The 17,493-nt window shown below is 25.1% G+C and overlaps 1 protein-coding gene across 1 annotated transcript in view; it reads right to left on the bottom strand.

Moving 5' to 3' along the window:
• Positions 1–1,517: 1,517 nt before the first annotated feature.
• LOC114122091 (uncharacterized) overlaps positions 1,518–17,493 on the bottom strand; it is a 31,764-nt gene continuing 15,788 nt past the window's right edge. Inside the window, exons 3-9 of the mRNA XM_027984649.2 lie at positions 7,818–7,922; positions 7,597–7,702; positions 7,358–7,491; positions 4,611–4,769; positions 4,353–4,484; positions 4,133–4,284; positions 1,518–2,608 (exon numbers count right to left, since the gene is read on the bottom strand). Coding sequence (XP_027840450.2) covers positions 2,483–2,608; positions 4,133–4,284; positions 4,353–4,484; positions 4,611–4,769; positions 7,358–7,491; positions 7,597–7,702; positions 7,818–7,922 — 914 coding nt within the window. The 3' untranslated portion in view covers positions 1,518–2,482. The remainder of the gene's footprint in view (positions 2,609–4,132; positions 4,285–4,352; positions 4,485–4,610; positions 4,770–7,357; positions 7,492–7,596; positions 7,703–7,817; positions 7,923–17,493) is intronic.

The raw sequence follows: 17,493 nt of genomic DNA on the forward strand, positions 1-17,493 counted from the left end.
TAAAGTACAGAACTAAAAATTTTGAAAAAGATCAACACTAAAACAATGAGTGTTTAATGATAAAAGAATCATTTTGTATATTTCTGAAGGCCAAGGGCCAACATACTTGTACCTATACACATATGTTCCAATACAGGCAACACAGTCGTAAGTATAAGGACAATATTTTGCGCCTCCTCCGTAAAACATTTCTGGATCTTCTCCTAGCATTAAACATAAGTCATTACTAAGTTTTTTTAAATATTAAGATATATTTACTTAATTTAAAAACAAAAAATTTATAAAACTTTAAAAATAGGTACGTTTTAAAAAATAGGTAGGTAATAAAATGAGTAATGACAAAACAATTAGATACTTATCTAAAAATCAAAAAATTCAGAATAAAAATTTCTCTTTTGAAGTGTCTTTTACATTATGAATCTGTCTACTTTGTCACTCGGAATGCATTATTTTAAAGCACCCAAAAAAGTGAGTATTTAAAATTAGTGTATGAAAAAATAATGTGAAATGAAACTTAATTCGCCTAGTTGGCCATTTCATTATTAATTGAAAAATTATTGGCATAATATACTCGTATATACCATATAGACATTTAATGTAATATATAAGAGATAGGCGGTGGCGTATTTGAGGGGGTGATGGGGGCGATGGGGGCAATCGATCCCCGCCCCCGAAAATTTTTATATAACTAATGAGTATAGGGTATTTCATTAAAAAACAAAAATTCTGTTTGTGTGAGTAGTTGGGTAAACTCTTTTTAAATTCGCCCTCCCCTCTCCGACATGAACTCTAAAATACGCCACTGGAGATAGGTAGGTATACAATTAGAATTTTAGTTTTCAGCAGTTTTTATTTGTTGACCAGACGGTACGCCGATTTGTAATACACTCGCAATTATGTATAAAACTCATTTAGAGACACTAAATCGATCATACGCTTCGTCTTCCTTCCGGGCAGGTGCCCCGCCTAAAATCGCCAGCCATATTATAATGTAAAGTAGTTCTCGTGAAATGTAATATTTTTGTGCGCGCGCTTCGACGACAGACCATAATTCACAACACTGGCGTTGCGTTTTTACGCATTACACCATGCTGGCTACACACTGCAGAATATAAGACAGCTGGTCTTTTGGATCACATATTAAACACAAATTATAATATTATTATGACTAATCGCTGAACAGTGATCAATGATGGCCATGTAATGATATTATGACTACGCGGGTTATAGACTGTTGTTTGCTGAATATTATCATATTTCGATCGTGTTTCGCAGAAACAATAACGAGCAGCGCCGCTAGAATATATCATGTTTCACACCACATTAATGATACACTGACACGAGTCTTATAAAGATATTAATACGACACCTACTTTGAACTTAAAACACTGTATATACCTAGTGGGTATAAGTGTACCGATCTGCCAGCGCGCGTACAGAGTTGTATACATAAAAGGAAGTAAAAGAAAATATGATATTATTAGACAAACATGGGGTAGAATAAAAAAAAAATAATGTTTTTAACATTTTACAATAGGCGTTTTATTATATTAAAATTACATATTATCTCCAAAATTAAACCTAGGTGGTTAAAAAAAAAAAAAAAACGAACCAAAACTTTGATTCGTCAATAAGATCGAGAGTATATAAGGGATGTGTGTATATAGTAGATATATGGATACAAACGGATAGAGACAGAGACAGATATAGAGAAAGAAGGGGAGAGAGAGAAATATGGCCACAATCAGAGGAAAATACAAACATAACATTATATATTATATTAAATTATAACATGATTAGCAAAATTGAAAATTTAGGTTTGTGCGGAGGAGAATATTGATCATTGATCATTTTCCAACGGCACAAATTAATACTGTTTACATAAATATAATAACTATACATACAGACCGGTCGACTTTAACTAATATTAAATAAATACTATATAAACTCACCGCTGCAAGCCGTACGCATCGTAATAGCAACAACGACAATTGACCCTACATTAAATTTGTCCATTCAACGATACCCGTAGAACTTGCGAGTTAATCACGCGGTAATCGCCCACAAAAACTACGATATTATTAAGTACAACAACAATAAGTAGCATCCATAGGATATAAAAAAAAATATTAAACGCGTGTATACACTACGGAGCATATACACACGAATACGTATCGTATGTAGCATATAATATTATATAATATGTGACTTGTCGCCTGTCGGTATAGTAAATTATAATAATAATATATAAATTATTATGTATAATCATAACGAAATCAATAATATTATTAGGTACCTATATAATATTTTATATATTAGATTATATAACAATAATAAATAAAGATTTTTGTTTTTGTTAATGGAATCTCATCATCTCGTGGTTATATAATGTTTGGTGTGTATAGGAATACTATGTTTCGACAATATAATATAAACATTATATTATGACATTGACGGCTACCGAACGTTGTTACAATTCTATTTAGACAACTCTCATCAATTTGTTCGAGGCGTTTTTATTTTGCTTTGTGTGCTCATCACTTCTCAGGTCCGCTAGGACCCTGTCACACCACGATTTGGTCGGCGTCATGGGCATATTACTACAATCCTGAAACGTGAAACGTGAAAACATTAATGTATTGATTACATACTTGATAACCATTTAGATAAGTAAACAAAATTGTTAAATTTGTGTAATGAGTGTTGGTTCTAATTGATGACTATATTTTATTATTAAATTGATCATGAAGTACACGAAAAAGTGTTTGATTTATTCTGTATTTTCATTTTTACCTATCAGTACTTTAATAAAACTAAAAAATCAGATGGTTACTGCCTGCCATGATCTTTAATTTTAAGTTTATATATTTCATAATTTAGAAAAAAAAATACTTGGTTGTAGTAGAAGTCTAAAACTACTTAGAGTTTAGATTTGACTACAATGAATATTAATAGTTGTAATAGGTACCTACCTATTTTAATGTATAATATAAAATATATACTGTTTATAGGTACTGTAGTATAGTATAAACCGTAAATACCTATTTATCAGCAAGCGCGTATAAAAAAATATTTTTTTTTGGGGGGGGGGTTAAGGTTGTATATTTTTATACTAATATAATAAGAAGTTGACAGAAACTAGTTTTACTTTACAGACACATATTTATTATTTATTAATTTTCATGAATTTTTTTTTTTGGTAGGGGAGGTAGTGTATACAGTTCAAGTCAGGCTATCTAACAATAGTAACGGAAAACAATTATGACTATTGAATAGCTAGTGCAGGTCCAGAATGGAAAGTTTTTGATCAGATTGGCCTAACCTAATTGTGGTTACCTAATTGTGAAAATGTATACAATAGGTACTTATAGTATGAACTGTGAAGGCTCAACAGGTCATACAAATTTCTTGAACGGTAATTTGATACCAAAACATCGTGTTTTGTCGTACTACAAAACTATTTTATATACATTTTATACTATTGTCTATATTCTATAAAGAGTTCGATATCTCAGAAACTACTAATTAAAAGTTTGGTTTAGATTTTTCACAATGTGCTTCGGTGAAATTATTATTGTTCAATAATTTCCCTAGTCTTAAAATATACAGATGAAATCCATTGATCAGTAATACACTGTTATATTGACACCATTAAGTTATTTTCACGAATAAAAATTATCGGTTGACGTATACAATTAAATTATTAGTTCGGACATTTAAACGTTTTATTACTTATAATAAGTGGAACCTATAAGTGGGAAGGGGAAACTTTCTAAAATATTTCTAATATAATTTGTAATTTTTATGAAATTTTAAGTTCATATTATTTTTCCAGGAGAGGACAAGTGCACCGTCTTGCCGTATTTATAGTTACAGAACCTATAAAATAATTTGTAGTGTCGGGTCAGATTATAATACGAATCAGTATAGTGTTATGCGGGGGACAGTAATTCATTTAACAATATATCAAATATATGTTAGGTACTGAATAGTTTAAGAATACATTATACAAGGTTATATTACTTTAACTAATCTAACCAAATCTAACCTGGCTAACCTAGAGAGTGCACAGACACTACAAAAAAAAACTTTTTACGTTTATTGATTAATAAATGTTATATGATTTACTTACGATTATGAATTTCTTAGGAGTGGCGTTGTTATAGACAAAAGATGTTTGCAATGATTTTTTCATCAATGACGATGTAATTTTGTCATCTGAAGACAATAAATATACAGCAAAGTCAAAACCTTTAACTAAATCTGTTTGTGTTTTGATTAAATCTAGAAAAACGAAGTAGATTAAAACAAAATATAATAATATGTAAATAAATAAACAATTAAATGATTACCTTCGTCATAATCGATGTGATATTTCTTAGTTATATAATTATCACGATGTTCCATATTTTCCACCAAGTATTGGGCATTTTCTTTGTTCGCTTCGTCGTAAAATACAATTACATTATATATAGTCTTCTCCGCTGTAAATAACGTAAAATATAACACTTACGTAAACAGCATGTAAATAATAATTAAATAGTATAAATAAAAAAGTAATGAAACATATTATATTGTTCTTATAAATATTGTCAAGGAAAAAACCTTACATAGCGCATATTTATCACTTTCAAATTTTTTCTTCAGCTTTTGATACGTTAAGTAAAACCACCAGCGTTTCCAAACGATCGAAATTAACGCAATCATGACAAAAATTATCAATTTAAGGTCTCTTTGCACTTTTTTATCGGATTGTTCGTAGTTAAACACTGAAAAATAAACAACAACATATATTATTGACAATCGATCCAACTATTTATAAAATGATGTAATGTTTAAATATTTAAAATTTAAAATTAACTATCATCAGATTGACATATTGTGGTTTAGAAAAAAATATTGCTTATGTAACATAAATTATAAGTATATAATATAATATGTTACCGTTTTCTCATGTTATGTAACAGTCATATTATAAAATATTTTTACATCTATATTTTTTATAAGATAATTAGAATATTTATACCTATATATACATATTTTTTAAATTTAATTTTAATAAAAATCAAAAATCTATCTTATTAATATTAATAGGATCTTAATTAAACATTAAAATATAAAATTCAAGAGAAAAATATATGTAGTTACAATATTAATTATTAGAACGGTAACAGTATAAAATAACTAGTGAAACTAATATATTATAAATTGTAACTAGTTACGGGTAATATAAAGTTATCTAGAATAATTTTCACCAATATGAAGTTACCTATGCTAACAAAATTAAATACAATTTCAAATATCAATGTTTAAACCACAGTAAATAAGTGATATAGTACGTATAATATATGGATAAAATACAAATATTTTGGTCAGTTTAACCTGTCCAAATCAGTACTGTAAAATGCAAATGCTATAAAGTTGGCTTATAATTAATATTATCAACTATCATAACTCATAATGTATAAATATAAAATTTAAATGTATACAAATAAGACTGAAAATGCTGCATTATGCACATGATTATTGCATGTAGTCATCATCGATCCAAACATGAAAATATTTTTAATGAAAATAAAACGATTAAATTATAAAATATTACCTCACAGCTTATATATATTGATACGATTTATGGAAGGATATTTCTTCATTACATTTGGATGGGATAATGATATTAAAGTATACTACTAAGTACTAATTCAAGAATAATAACACTCGTTATTTTTAATTGACTAATTAATATTTTGAAATTTGTAAATATTTTTGGTGTAAAACGAATATGACATTTTTTAAGTATCAGAATAAGATAAATAAGTAAATACTAAATACAAATCAATGTAGGTACACCTATAATATATTTTATTGACTATTTAAAAATATCAAAATTACTATGATAAGTAAATTATCATAACCATTAGCTATAATAATAATTATTTATTACTATAAACTATATTATAGTAATAGGGATATTATTATATACAATGTAAAAGAATTGTAGACGTGTTCAGTATTTGGGATGAAATAATGTATAATAATTTAACATGGATTTTGGAAATAAAATGAAATGTTTTATGTCTCTTCATAAACGATATTTTAACTTAGATTAAAATAAACTTATACGTATTGAATAATTTAAAATTGAATTTTTCAATAGCAAAAAATAATTTTAAAACTGCAATAGAGGTAAACTGTTATTAATTTAGATTTAGAAGATAATATAGGTAGTAACGAATTCAAGTCCGATATCAAAAAATCATCAACGCCACAAACGTTGGAATAAAAAAAAAAATGTTTGCGGATATGCATACGTTGGCAATTAAATAAATAGTAGTTGGTCTAAGCGAATTATGATATTATAATATTTGAATTTGAGATGTGTATAAATGGGCAATGATGATGAGAAAACCATATTAATACATTATATTATATTGATCTTAGTTTGGTATTTTATACATAGTTATAGTTTATATACACTTAAATGTTGGACTGAAGAGTGCATGATCAAAAATTTGATTCCATAAAAATATTTTTTTATGCTATTTTTTAGATTAGAGCATTAGATGTATATAATTTCACAAGTTTTAGCGTTTATTTTTATATATTAAATAGATCATAACTTATTACTTTTAAATACATATTATATAGTATAACTTATATTTAAGCAAAGAAAAAACATAATTTAGTAATATTGTCCTCGAAAAATTAATTTTTTTCTATAACTTTAATTTTTATTTATTTTTTATAAATAAATGTATTTATAATTTAGTAGGTACTATTTTTGACATTAAAAATGCCATAATGGCTCGTATCCTTGAGTAAAATAGTAAAATATAATCGGTAAATCGGTTGAATTACTTATTAATATACACTTGTAATATTGCATTTTTCAATTTGTAATTTATAAAAATGAATTTTGAACCACATTAAAAATTTTTATAGCGATTTATTCTTCCCTATAATCTATATACTATAAAATCAAATATTTTGGATTATTTAAGCAAAAAATATGAGAAAGTGAGTACTTTTGTACTCAAGGTTTTAGTTAATCACAGATTAGACTAATTTTTTGTATTTATAGTCAATAAGTCATTAAAAAAAATTTTATTTGATTACAAAAAAGTAAAAATATACTTCAAAACTTTTGAAGAATATACGAAATTAATTTGTTAGCTTTTACTTAAAAATGCTATGATAAAAAAATATTTATTTGAAACTAAACAACGAATAACTGATTGAGATGTATGATAAATATTATAGAGGTATTATGTTACATTATAAATATGCTTACAATTTACATAATATAATATTAAAGACTTCAAATTTGTTAATATTAGCAGACAGCAAAAATAAAACTTACCGGGTTTTGTGATGTTAGTAAACTGTTGCACAATTTGGTCATCAGTATTGCTGATGGAACACATATACTGTCCATAGTCAGTCTCTTGAATTTTGTTTATGAATAGGAATGCTCCCAATACTTGGTCATTTTCTCTATGAGAAAAAAAAATTTAAAAAATTAAAAACACGCAATCATTTCTAGGAATATAAAGTTTGCCGATTTTGTTTTTAAGTATGATATCTAATATTAAATAATACCTAATCACTTCTTCTATTCTGTATTTATCGTTTGAAACAATTGTCTGTTTTTCACTGATTTTTTTCCACGTTATTGTGTTGACAGCGTCCGGAAGACCAACTTTCCCTGTATTAATTGTATTTCAGAATTTAATTAATTGTTTTTGTCAAGGTAATTTATTACTAAACTCTAAAGAGAATAATTATAAACCTTAATAGGTGACAATCATTGTTATATTTACCTACAAACCCCTCACAATACAGTCTGACCAATTCTCCTGGTTGAGCATAGTGTACATTTGCCATTTCGTACGTAGGCAGAGGGTCTTCCCAATAAGACTTAACATCTATAAAGATATAATAATTAATAATATCCAATTAACATATTATAAGAACACAGTTTCAAATTAAAAATATATTAGAATTATGTTTTATTTGGTAGTCAAAGTTTCTTTACTAAGTCTTCTTTTTCTTTATTCTGTGAAACATCTTTTCTTTTTTTTTTTTTTAATTAGTAATATTAATATTTTATAAAAAAATATATTTCATTTGATTTTAAAGATCAAGTACAAGACATTTCGAGATGTTGGCAATAATAATAAATAATACTCTATCGGACATTGGATAATAAACAACAAGCAAAGAAAACAAATTAATGCAGTTGAACATGGACTACTATAATGTTTACATTACTAATGTTCAGGCATAGTTAAATAAAGCAATATTTAAAATTTACATTGCCATTTTAATAAATTAAAAATATCTTTGAATTAGTAGATAAACTTTGTTTAAAAAAAATTTAATTTTAAAGCATTTAAAATTTTAAACATTTAAAAATAAAATCTTGGTTGTTCTTAAATATTTTAATTTTAAAGGAAATACCTACCTATAATATACATATTAAAAGTTTTACTGACACATTTTAGATTCTAAGTGAAATGAATTGATTTTACAATAATATATGTTTTTTTATTTTATTTTCTAAGGATTCTTTTTGTAATAGAAAAATTAGCTGATCATTAACATTGTTGGAAATTTTAAGTAAAAAATTGGATGTTGTTGATCCTTAATTATGTTATTATTTCATCGTTTTAATTATTTTACAATGTAAAATAATGTGTTAGTAGTCATGTATGTTGAATAACAACAAATAATTAACACCACCGTTAATCTTGAAGTGTTTTTATACGAATCGATGTGACACACCACTTTTTTTTTAGTAGGCGATTCGAGCGTCAAAAACACGCGACAAGCTCAAAAACGATGTGATGTCTCGATTCGTATGAGAATTTTACAAAAAATACTACTATAAGATAATGTTCTATAAATAAATTAAAGAAACTCAGATTTTGAATATAGAACAAAATTTCCATTGGGTCATCATAGTGAGTACGCGTATACTTATGTCGTCCTCATTAATTTTAAAAACACCCTGTATACTCGAAACCTACGTATATGAGAACGGTTATCTATACTTTCTTCTTGTTTTCATTTAAACTGAATATTGGATATTGGAGTATTTAGTTAATTCTTTTGTAATTTTATATTACAAACAACATTTTTTTTATTATTATTAGATTTACGCATACAAATATTCACTCAAGCGTGTCATGTTTTTTTGCACACACTTACTCTGACATATCATAAGTAGTACCTATAGATGGGCATTATTGTAAGTGTTTGTAACATTTTCTATTAAGAACCTATTTATTGAGGTTTTTAAGATTAAAAACATCATAAATTTATTATTATGAATTCTTTTAGTATTTAATTGATCGATTGGTTTGACCACCGACTCCTTATGCTAAATATTTAATTATTCAAATTTTGGTAAATCATATTTTAAGTACTGATAGTATAATTTATAATATGATGTGTTTTTAAAATCAATACTTTCAAGAATCATTATAGTTTTAATTAAAATTCAGTACACTCCTTTTCGAGTAATGAAAAACGGGAACTTTTGATGATTGTTGGTAGAGTTAATTCCTATTCCGAGAATATATATATAATTCCAAAAACAAAATGCTAGGTATATTGCCTTTGGGTTGGTGAGCACGATTTTATCAAATTATCTGTTCGAACAGAAATTCTTAGTATACTATAACGTTCTCTTATATATATACTATTATTGTTTCGGAAACTTTCTTCTGCTTACCATCAGATCAATGAATATGTCTGCTGGAAGTTCAAAAGAGAATACAGACAATGATGAAAAACTGTGTTTATGGATCATTTTTGTAACTGGAAAAGTTTCTTTACGAGTGTTTTTCTTATAGTCGCATCCATTTATATAATAAACTATAGATAATAATTACTAGTAAATTAAATTTTATGGTATGGTTCAATATTTTGGTATTAAAGTTTTTAATTAATAATTATTATTCACATTGCTAGTATATGTAATTTAAATCACGCACTTATTTACATCGTGCATAATTTTAGCAATTGTTATTCAAAACAATCGCAGTCTAAATAATTTCACTATTATTATCATTGTGCTAGACCCAAGGGAAATTAAAAATATGATTTCTCAAAATTCAAACTTAATAGCCAATCATGCAATTATTTTCTTTATTTTATATAGTTCAAAATATATTAAAAATAAATAAATAATGTTTAGTTTATTCTTTATATATGAGTAAATTTTTTATCATAAATTATATCTACTAATATAAAATAAAATTTAAGTGTGATTTTTTCTTTTAAAAATAAAATGAAAATGAAAGATAAAGGGTTGTAGCAACATGGTTAGATATAGTAAAAATAATTTTTTAAGATTGATTAGATAATATCTTGTTCTTGTTTAAAGTATAAAATAAAAGAGTAATTTCTTATTTAGCTATAAAATATTCATACAGATTATACGTAGCACAAACAACCAACTATAATGCTTGTACTGCATTAAAGCCATCGTAATTTATTATAACAACACAGGTAATCCAAATCTGTCTTCCTACTTTTGACAACTCAACATTTAACTTTTAAACTTATTTAAAAAAAATCACGAATTTGGATAGTAAAAACTTAAATAATTGAATTCATTAACAAATCAGAAAATAAAAGAGAACAAAAAGCATATGATGCCATTATAAGTTTCGTAAAAAATAATTTTGTCATTTGGTCGTTTTTGATCGATATTGATAACGGCAATAGGTAGATGCTTGAAATATTCACAAAATATTGAGTTATATTATTATATTATATTATTCACTTTAAAAATAAATAATTAAATTAAAACAAAATTAATATTTAAGGAGGTTTCCATACAACAGAAATGATTTTTTTGTCGTTTTTATAGATATGGAATACTTCCGACTCGAACTTGGCCAGTTTTGTATATTGATCCCTGAGATTTAAATAGTAATACTAAGTTTCATAAATGTTTTGCTCACAATAACTATTCCAGTAATTCCTCAAATATTTTTTTGAGTTTTTAATGTTTGACGAAATTACCTACTTAACTAAATTTAAAATGTTTTAACACTTAATTATTAATAATTATGTATATTATTTATACACTTTTTATAAGCACTAAATCAATAACAATAAATATTATCTTAACTTATTAATTATTAAACATATTAAATTAAATATTAGTATACAATTTACTATTTTAAATTTAAATTTATTATATTTATGAATTTAATGGTTTTATTTAATACATTTTACTAAGAGAAAATAATCAAGCTTTAAATTAAAAAACTCTAAGACACGTATCCTATAATTTGTAACTAAATAGTTTTCATTACCTATGACAATGTCACAAAAATAATAAAATTATTTCAAAGTATAAATACTTTACTAAATTGCTAAGAATTATTTAGTTTGTACAAACTCGAAATAAAAAACTTTAAAATTAAGTTAAAATACTGAGACAACTACGCCCAAATTAAAGGACTTATTTTATGAAAATATTTTCAAAGTTAAAATTATCATGTATATTGAGAACTCATATAATTACGTACATTATAAAATTAAGCCAGAGGTTGAAGTTTATAATAAGTAGATAGATAGATATGCATGTATGAACACGGAGAAAACACCTGCGACCTGCATATAAATACCTATATTATATAATATACATATAAATAACAGTGTCGGTTATACGTATAGATATACGATCGACCACCCGTTGATTAGGTTACAGAAGAGCGCTAAGATCAGAAAGGCTCGTGAGAGGTATCAAAATTAGAATTTGATCAGAGAGAGGACCGAGAGACGCCTAAACAATTTTTGCACTGGGTTCTGAAAGAGTTAATTCGACCCTGCATATAAATGTATTGATTGTACCTACATAGCTATATGCCTATGACTTTAAAATTAGTTTAATATATTATATTATTATTAGTACTTATTTACACAATATGCTTCCATTACTATAGATATTCAAATAGTAATAAAATATGGTAAGTACTATATTACTCTAATGTCTCTAATGAAGCACAAAATTACCACGCGGAATCCGTTAACAATTTGTTCAAATCTTTGTGATCTATACACAAAGTATACTTTGTCTGATACATTATACATACATTTCGATTAAAATATTTTATTTTAATATACTAATATAATATATGTTTTAATAAATACATACATTTTATATTATCTCACAATACATATAATTATGAACTATGAACTTAACAATATATATGTATATTGTATATACAGCGGCATATCATTAAGGGGGATTAAGAGGTTGAAACCCTACACCCCTAAATGTCTTCGAATTAAAAAAAAAAATTCAAATGACTATTTATTAGGTAGTAAAAATTAATGAAGTAATTAAAACTAGTGTTTTGTTTCATACATACATTTTTTTTATTAATCACCCCTTCCCCGAAAAAATAATTGGATACGCCACTATATTTATTATATATATAAGAAACTCTTTTATTGAGTTTAAAACTAGATAGTTTATTTTGTGTCTCTATTGTGTCTCCGAGGAATCCATAAGTTTATTTAATACTGTTTATTGTTTCTACGAATATCATTCGGATCGTTCAATTCCTTCAAGTATACGTCACTCAATGTTCAGAGAAATTAATGTAAAAACGTAATATTACATTAATCTTGCACTTCATTTTATATTAAGAATTATTTTATAAGTAAAAACTTTTATTTCTATTTCAGAATCATTACTCATTAAATATTATATTATTATTAAGTAATTTAACTTAATGTTTTAATTGTTTAATGCCAGGCTACGTAAATATTGATTAATTTAATGGGCCCAATCATGGACGCTAAATCTTGTTTAAGGTACTGCTATAACTAATTATTGATTCATTAAATTTTTAATAAATGTTCATGTAATTCGTTTGAAGAGTATTATTTCTACAATTTTATGAGAAAAACTTGACATTTTTCACAATTTTAAATTTTAATGAAACTTATCTGTTTTATATACTTAATACAATACAATAATAATACAATATCAAAGTTATACAATAAAGTATATGGAATTTAGAATTTTAGTATGCATTTAGTATACTATTATTATTAAAAAAAAAGTATTCAAAGTAAAACTGATTTCTTGTGTTTTATAATAAAGAAAAATTTTTAAGTAGCACAAAAAGATCTAAAATATTTAGAAATCGATCTTATAAAATAAAATGCTTTTATAAATATTTGATGAAATATTAAAGCTTCTACAGTTAATAATTTTTGAATATAGCAAAATAAACAAAATTATTTTGTCGAAATTCGGTTTTAAGTAAAAATGTCTGTTTTTCTGGTTGGTTACCAGAAACCACTCTCAAAGTTGAAGATAATAAGTACTTTTACTGCTCTAAAGGTGGCGATAGACAAGCACATATAAAAAAAAACATCATTGTAAAATCAATACATCGTTTCACTCAGACTCTACAGCGAACGTATAGTGGCCTCATATAAGTGCACTTCGTTATAGTTTATTGAAAAGTCGAGGTATATTTACATTTTGCACAGAAACGTGAATTCATATAAAAATATAAGTATTGAGTGTATAACACTTATTTAATGTATCTTTGGTAATATGCAATTTACCTAATAACTCATATAATAAGTGATTCCTTATACCTTTCGTTACATCATTAGTTATAAATTATATACTATTTTAATGACACTGAACTTGTTTAAAAATATTCGAGAATATTGATGTATTTACACAGACTATAAAGATAGGTAATTAATTTATTAGTTATTACTGTTAGTAGTTTTATTTAATAAATATAAGTATTGCGGCGAACATCTGGTATACTAAAGTTATGGTTTAGTGATTGAGTTCTTAATAATATATATATATATATATTGTATTATTATATAGTACCTACATTTTTTATATTAGTATGACATATTTGTGTAATATTATGATGAGTTTGTTGATGAGATGTTTAAAAAAACATATAAATTAAATTTTTTATTAATATTGATTGGTTTTGAGTAAATTTGTATACATATTAAGTTTAGTATGATTATTGACTATAATAAGAGTTGATATATATATATTTTAAATACACAATATCTATTGATCGAGCTGAAAGAGAGCTGGAGGTTTCTTTCAAGTTATAAATAATAATCAATACTTTGACTTGTTTTTAATTTAATTTACGGACTAATCAAATTAGTCTTACGAACCGATACTGAAAATTTTGAAAGGTCATAGTGCTCATAGTGCTCATCATGCTACAGACGAATGTAATGTTCGAAATTTAACAAACTGTCAAACAGTCCATATTAACAGTTTAAAATCTTAATTTTGGATAAGACCTAAGATTAGTCGATACATTTATTATTCATCATTTAAATTTTTCATTAATCATTCATTTTTTAATAATATGAAATATCATTAGTTGATGGATTTTTAAATACATAATATAAGACACTGTAATTTAAAAAATATATACTTAAGAATAATAGAAGAATATTATTCTTAATAATATTTTTTATTGTATAAAACTATAAACTGAAAATGTATTCCTTTTTAAAGATGAATACAAATAAACGCAGAACGATCTAAAAAAAAAAATGAATTAAATTCCTGAAAATCCCGAATAAACCATTTGACAAATATTCTCAGAAAAATTTCTGTTTGTACAAATGTACTCGAGTGATATATTTAGTATACGGTATGATTCACCAAGCACACTCGCCTTTATTTTTCTTTTAATAATTTATTTATTTAATTTATGATATTTGACATTTTTAAATATACATAATTAAACAATATTTTGCAAATACTTTTTTATACCATGGAGTGTCCTCCCATGGCGTTTTCATGATACGTTATACCATCAATATACCTATAGTAGTTATTTTCTACTGAATTAAATTTGTTTATTTGCAGTGTACTAATATTATACACATTTGCAAACAAGTAAATAATAAACACCATCGTAATGAAAGATTATTGTTACTTATTTAGTTAATACTCTACCCAAGTTCCATAATTTATTTATTATCTGTTATTATTATTAATTAACCATTATTGGTTATAAATTATGATGGTTGTGTACCTTGTGTACTGTATAGTGTACATAACACACACACATATATATATAATTTATTTGTATAATTGTATCGTTAAATTTCAATAATCATGCAACGAAAAGTTTCAGAGAATTGTTAGATAAACTTGTTAAATAGTATGAAAACTTAAATAACATTTGAAAATATGGTCCTTACTATTCTTAAATATACATCGAAATTTCAAAAATAAGAATTTGAGTAAATTCATTATTAAATGATAAAAGAGGGGAGAGGATGCTTGGTGAATCATAATGTATATTTAAGTGTATATTATAAGGTACTAGAATATTATTAAAGTGTAACGATAATGTGTATACATTATGGTGTATAACATATACAGTAAACATTAAACATACATAACATAACCAAAAATACTTGTTTAATAATAATATATTATTATATTTTTTTAATATAATTATTAATAATAATATTGTAAACATTATAACACTTTTAGCTGTTTATCTATTAAATAATAACTTATACTAATCCTTTATTATTATTATTTGCATATTTGAACACACCTAAAGTTTAAACACGGTAAATATATTTAAATTTAGGTCAATAAGAAATAATCACTATTATTATAACACAATTTATGAATGCAACATTGATAATTTTCAAATAAACAGTCAATACAATTTGTAGTACCTATTTGTATAAAATATAACATAGGACTTTATAGAGATGACTCTGAGATGTTAATGAAATTTTTAATAAATCAAAAACAATATACATAGAATATTATAGTGAAATATTATAAAATCTAAACCACTTAATAATTTATAATTTCAATAGAAAGCTTTTGAATTTTAATACATCTACATAATAATATGTAAACTTGTTGTACAAATAAATACATCACAAATAGGCTAGGAAAATACTAAAATACTGCCGATGGTTAAAATACTTGAGTGGTTTTAAAATGTTTTGAGCATTTTCATTTTTCAAATGTTCATATATTAATAATAAATAATAAGGATAACCATGAACATTATTTTTATTATTAGAAAATTGAATTTTTCATTTTCTTCCGGTTTTTAAGCTGAAAATAATTGGAACAGGTGTTTTTTTCTGTGAACATAATATGATTAAAAGTGGCGAAGCTATAATATTATAAGCCACCAGAAATTTAAAAACAAAATTGATATCTGTTTGGTTCATGTTATAATAATAATAAAAAAAAAAAAAAAATGCTATTACATATTACTATACATTATACATATGGTGTATTGGAAATCCATTCACCCGAAATGAATATTTAAAATTTCGTAGAATCTGGATGGACTTGCATTAAACATCGTTGTATTGAGTATTGACCGATGATGGTATACCGCCTACCTCTGTTATAATGTACTATACCAGAGGTCATTAGAATATAAAATGCGTTATTAAAAAAATCATACATTCATTTTTTTTTATGAAGTCTTCATTTCGCTTTATTCTATAGAAAACACTATCGTAAAATCTAAATAAACATAAACATCATCGCTATACAAACACAAGCTGACGTTAATCGCATTACTGAGAATTCGTATTTAGTTGGTAGAATGTATTTTACTATTAATAAATCCTGACCGGATTATTTAGCAACATTTTTTCTCCGTTAATACAGAGGTATTATTTTGCTGACACATCATTCACGGTACGTCATTTACCCGTCCACACTTTTAGCCTATAATTCATATTACTATTAATTATTCGATATGTATATAATATAATGAACGATATACAACGTGTGTGATATTCGCCGAGTCATAAATACTTAAGGTTCAAGATTTAATCGGTAATCCGTAATACCGCAACCATCATGAATCATCTGTAAATATGTATTAAATGCATGAAGTACCATTATAATACATAATCAATACTATGTTCTGTGGACAAATTAACACTCTAAGAGCATATTATATTAGTAGGTACACTATGATCTGAGTTTAACACTAATACATTTTTTTTTTTTTTGATTTTCTTTGTTAGGTATAACCTTATTATGGCATAAAAATTGTAGTGTCCTATTTTTTTTTTTTTTAATAAAACAACTAGCAGTACATATTTTAGACGGGATGACTATATTGATTAAAATTATACACCAATTTCTTTTTTAAATAAGTATAAACAATAAAAAAAAGTAGCAAGGTACACGTCATTAATTAGTGATTAAATTTCTATCACACGTATTTAAATTTACGTTTTTTTTTTTTAAACGACATCAACTGTTTTATATACATACAAGTACTTAATCTCTGAATAGACTTATTTTTTATTTTTTTACCTACCTATCGAGTACGATTATAAACATATAAATCTAAAATTAACTGAATGAGAGGAATTAATTTTTAAAATTTGATTAAATAAATTTTTAAATTGTATACGTTTTTATACAATACAATGTTATCATTTTGAATTATC

The sequence above is a fragment of the Aphis gossypii genome, chromosome 3, assembly GCF_020184175.1.
Source record: "Aphis gossypii isolate Hap1 chromosome 3, ASM2018417v2, whole genome shotgun sequence".
In the NCBI taxonomy this organism is placed as follows: Eukaryota; Metazoa; Arthropoda; class Insecta; order Hemiptera; family Aphididae; genus Aphis; species Aphis gossypii.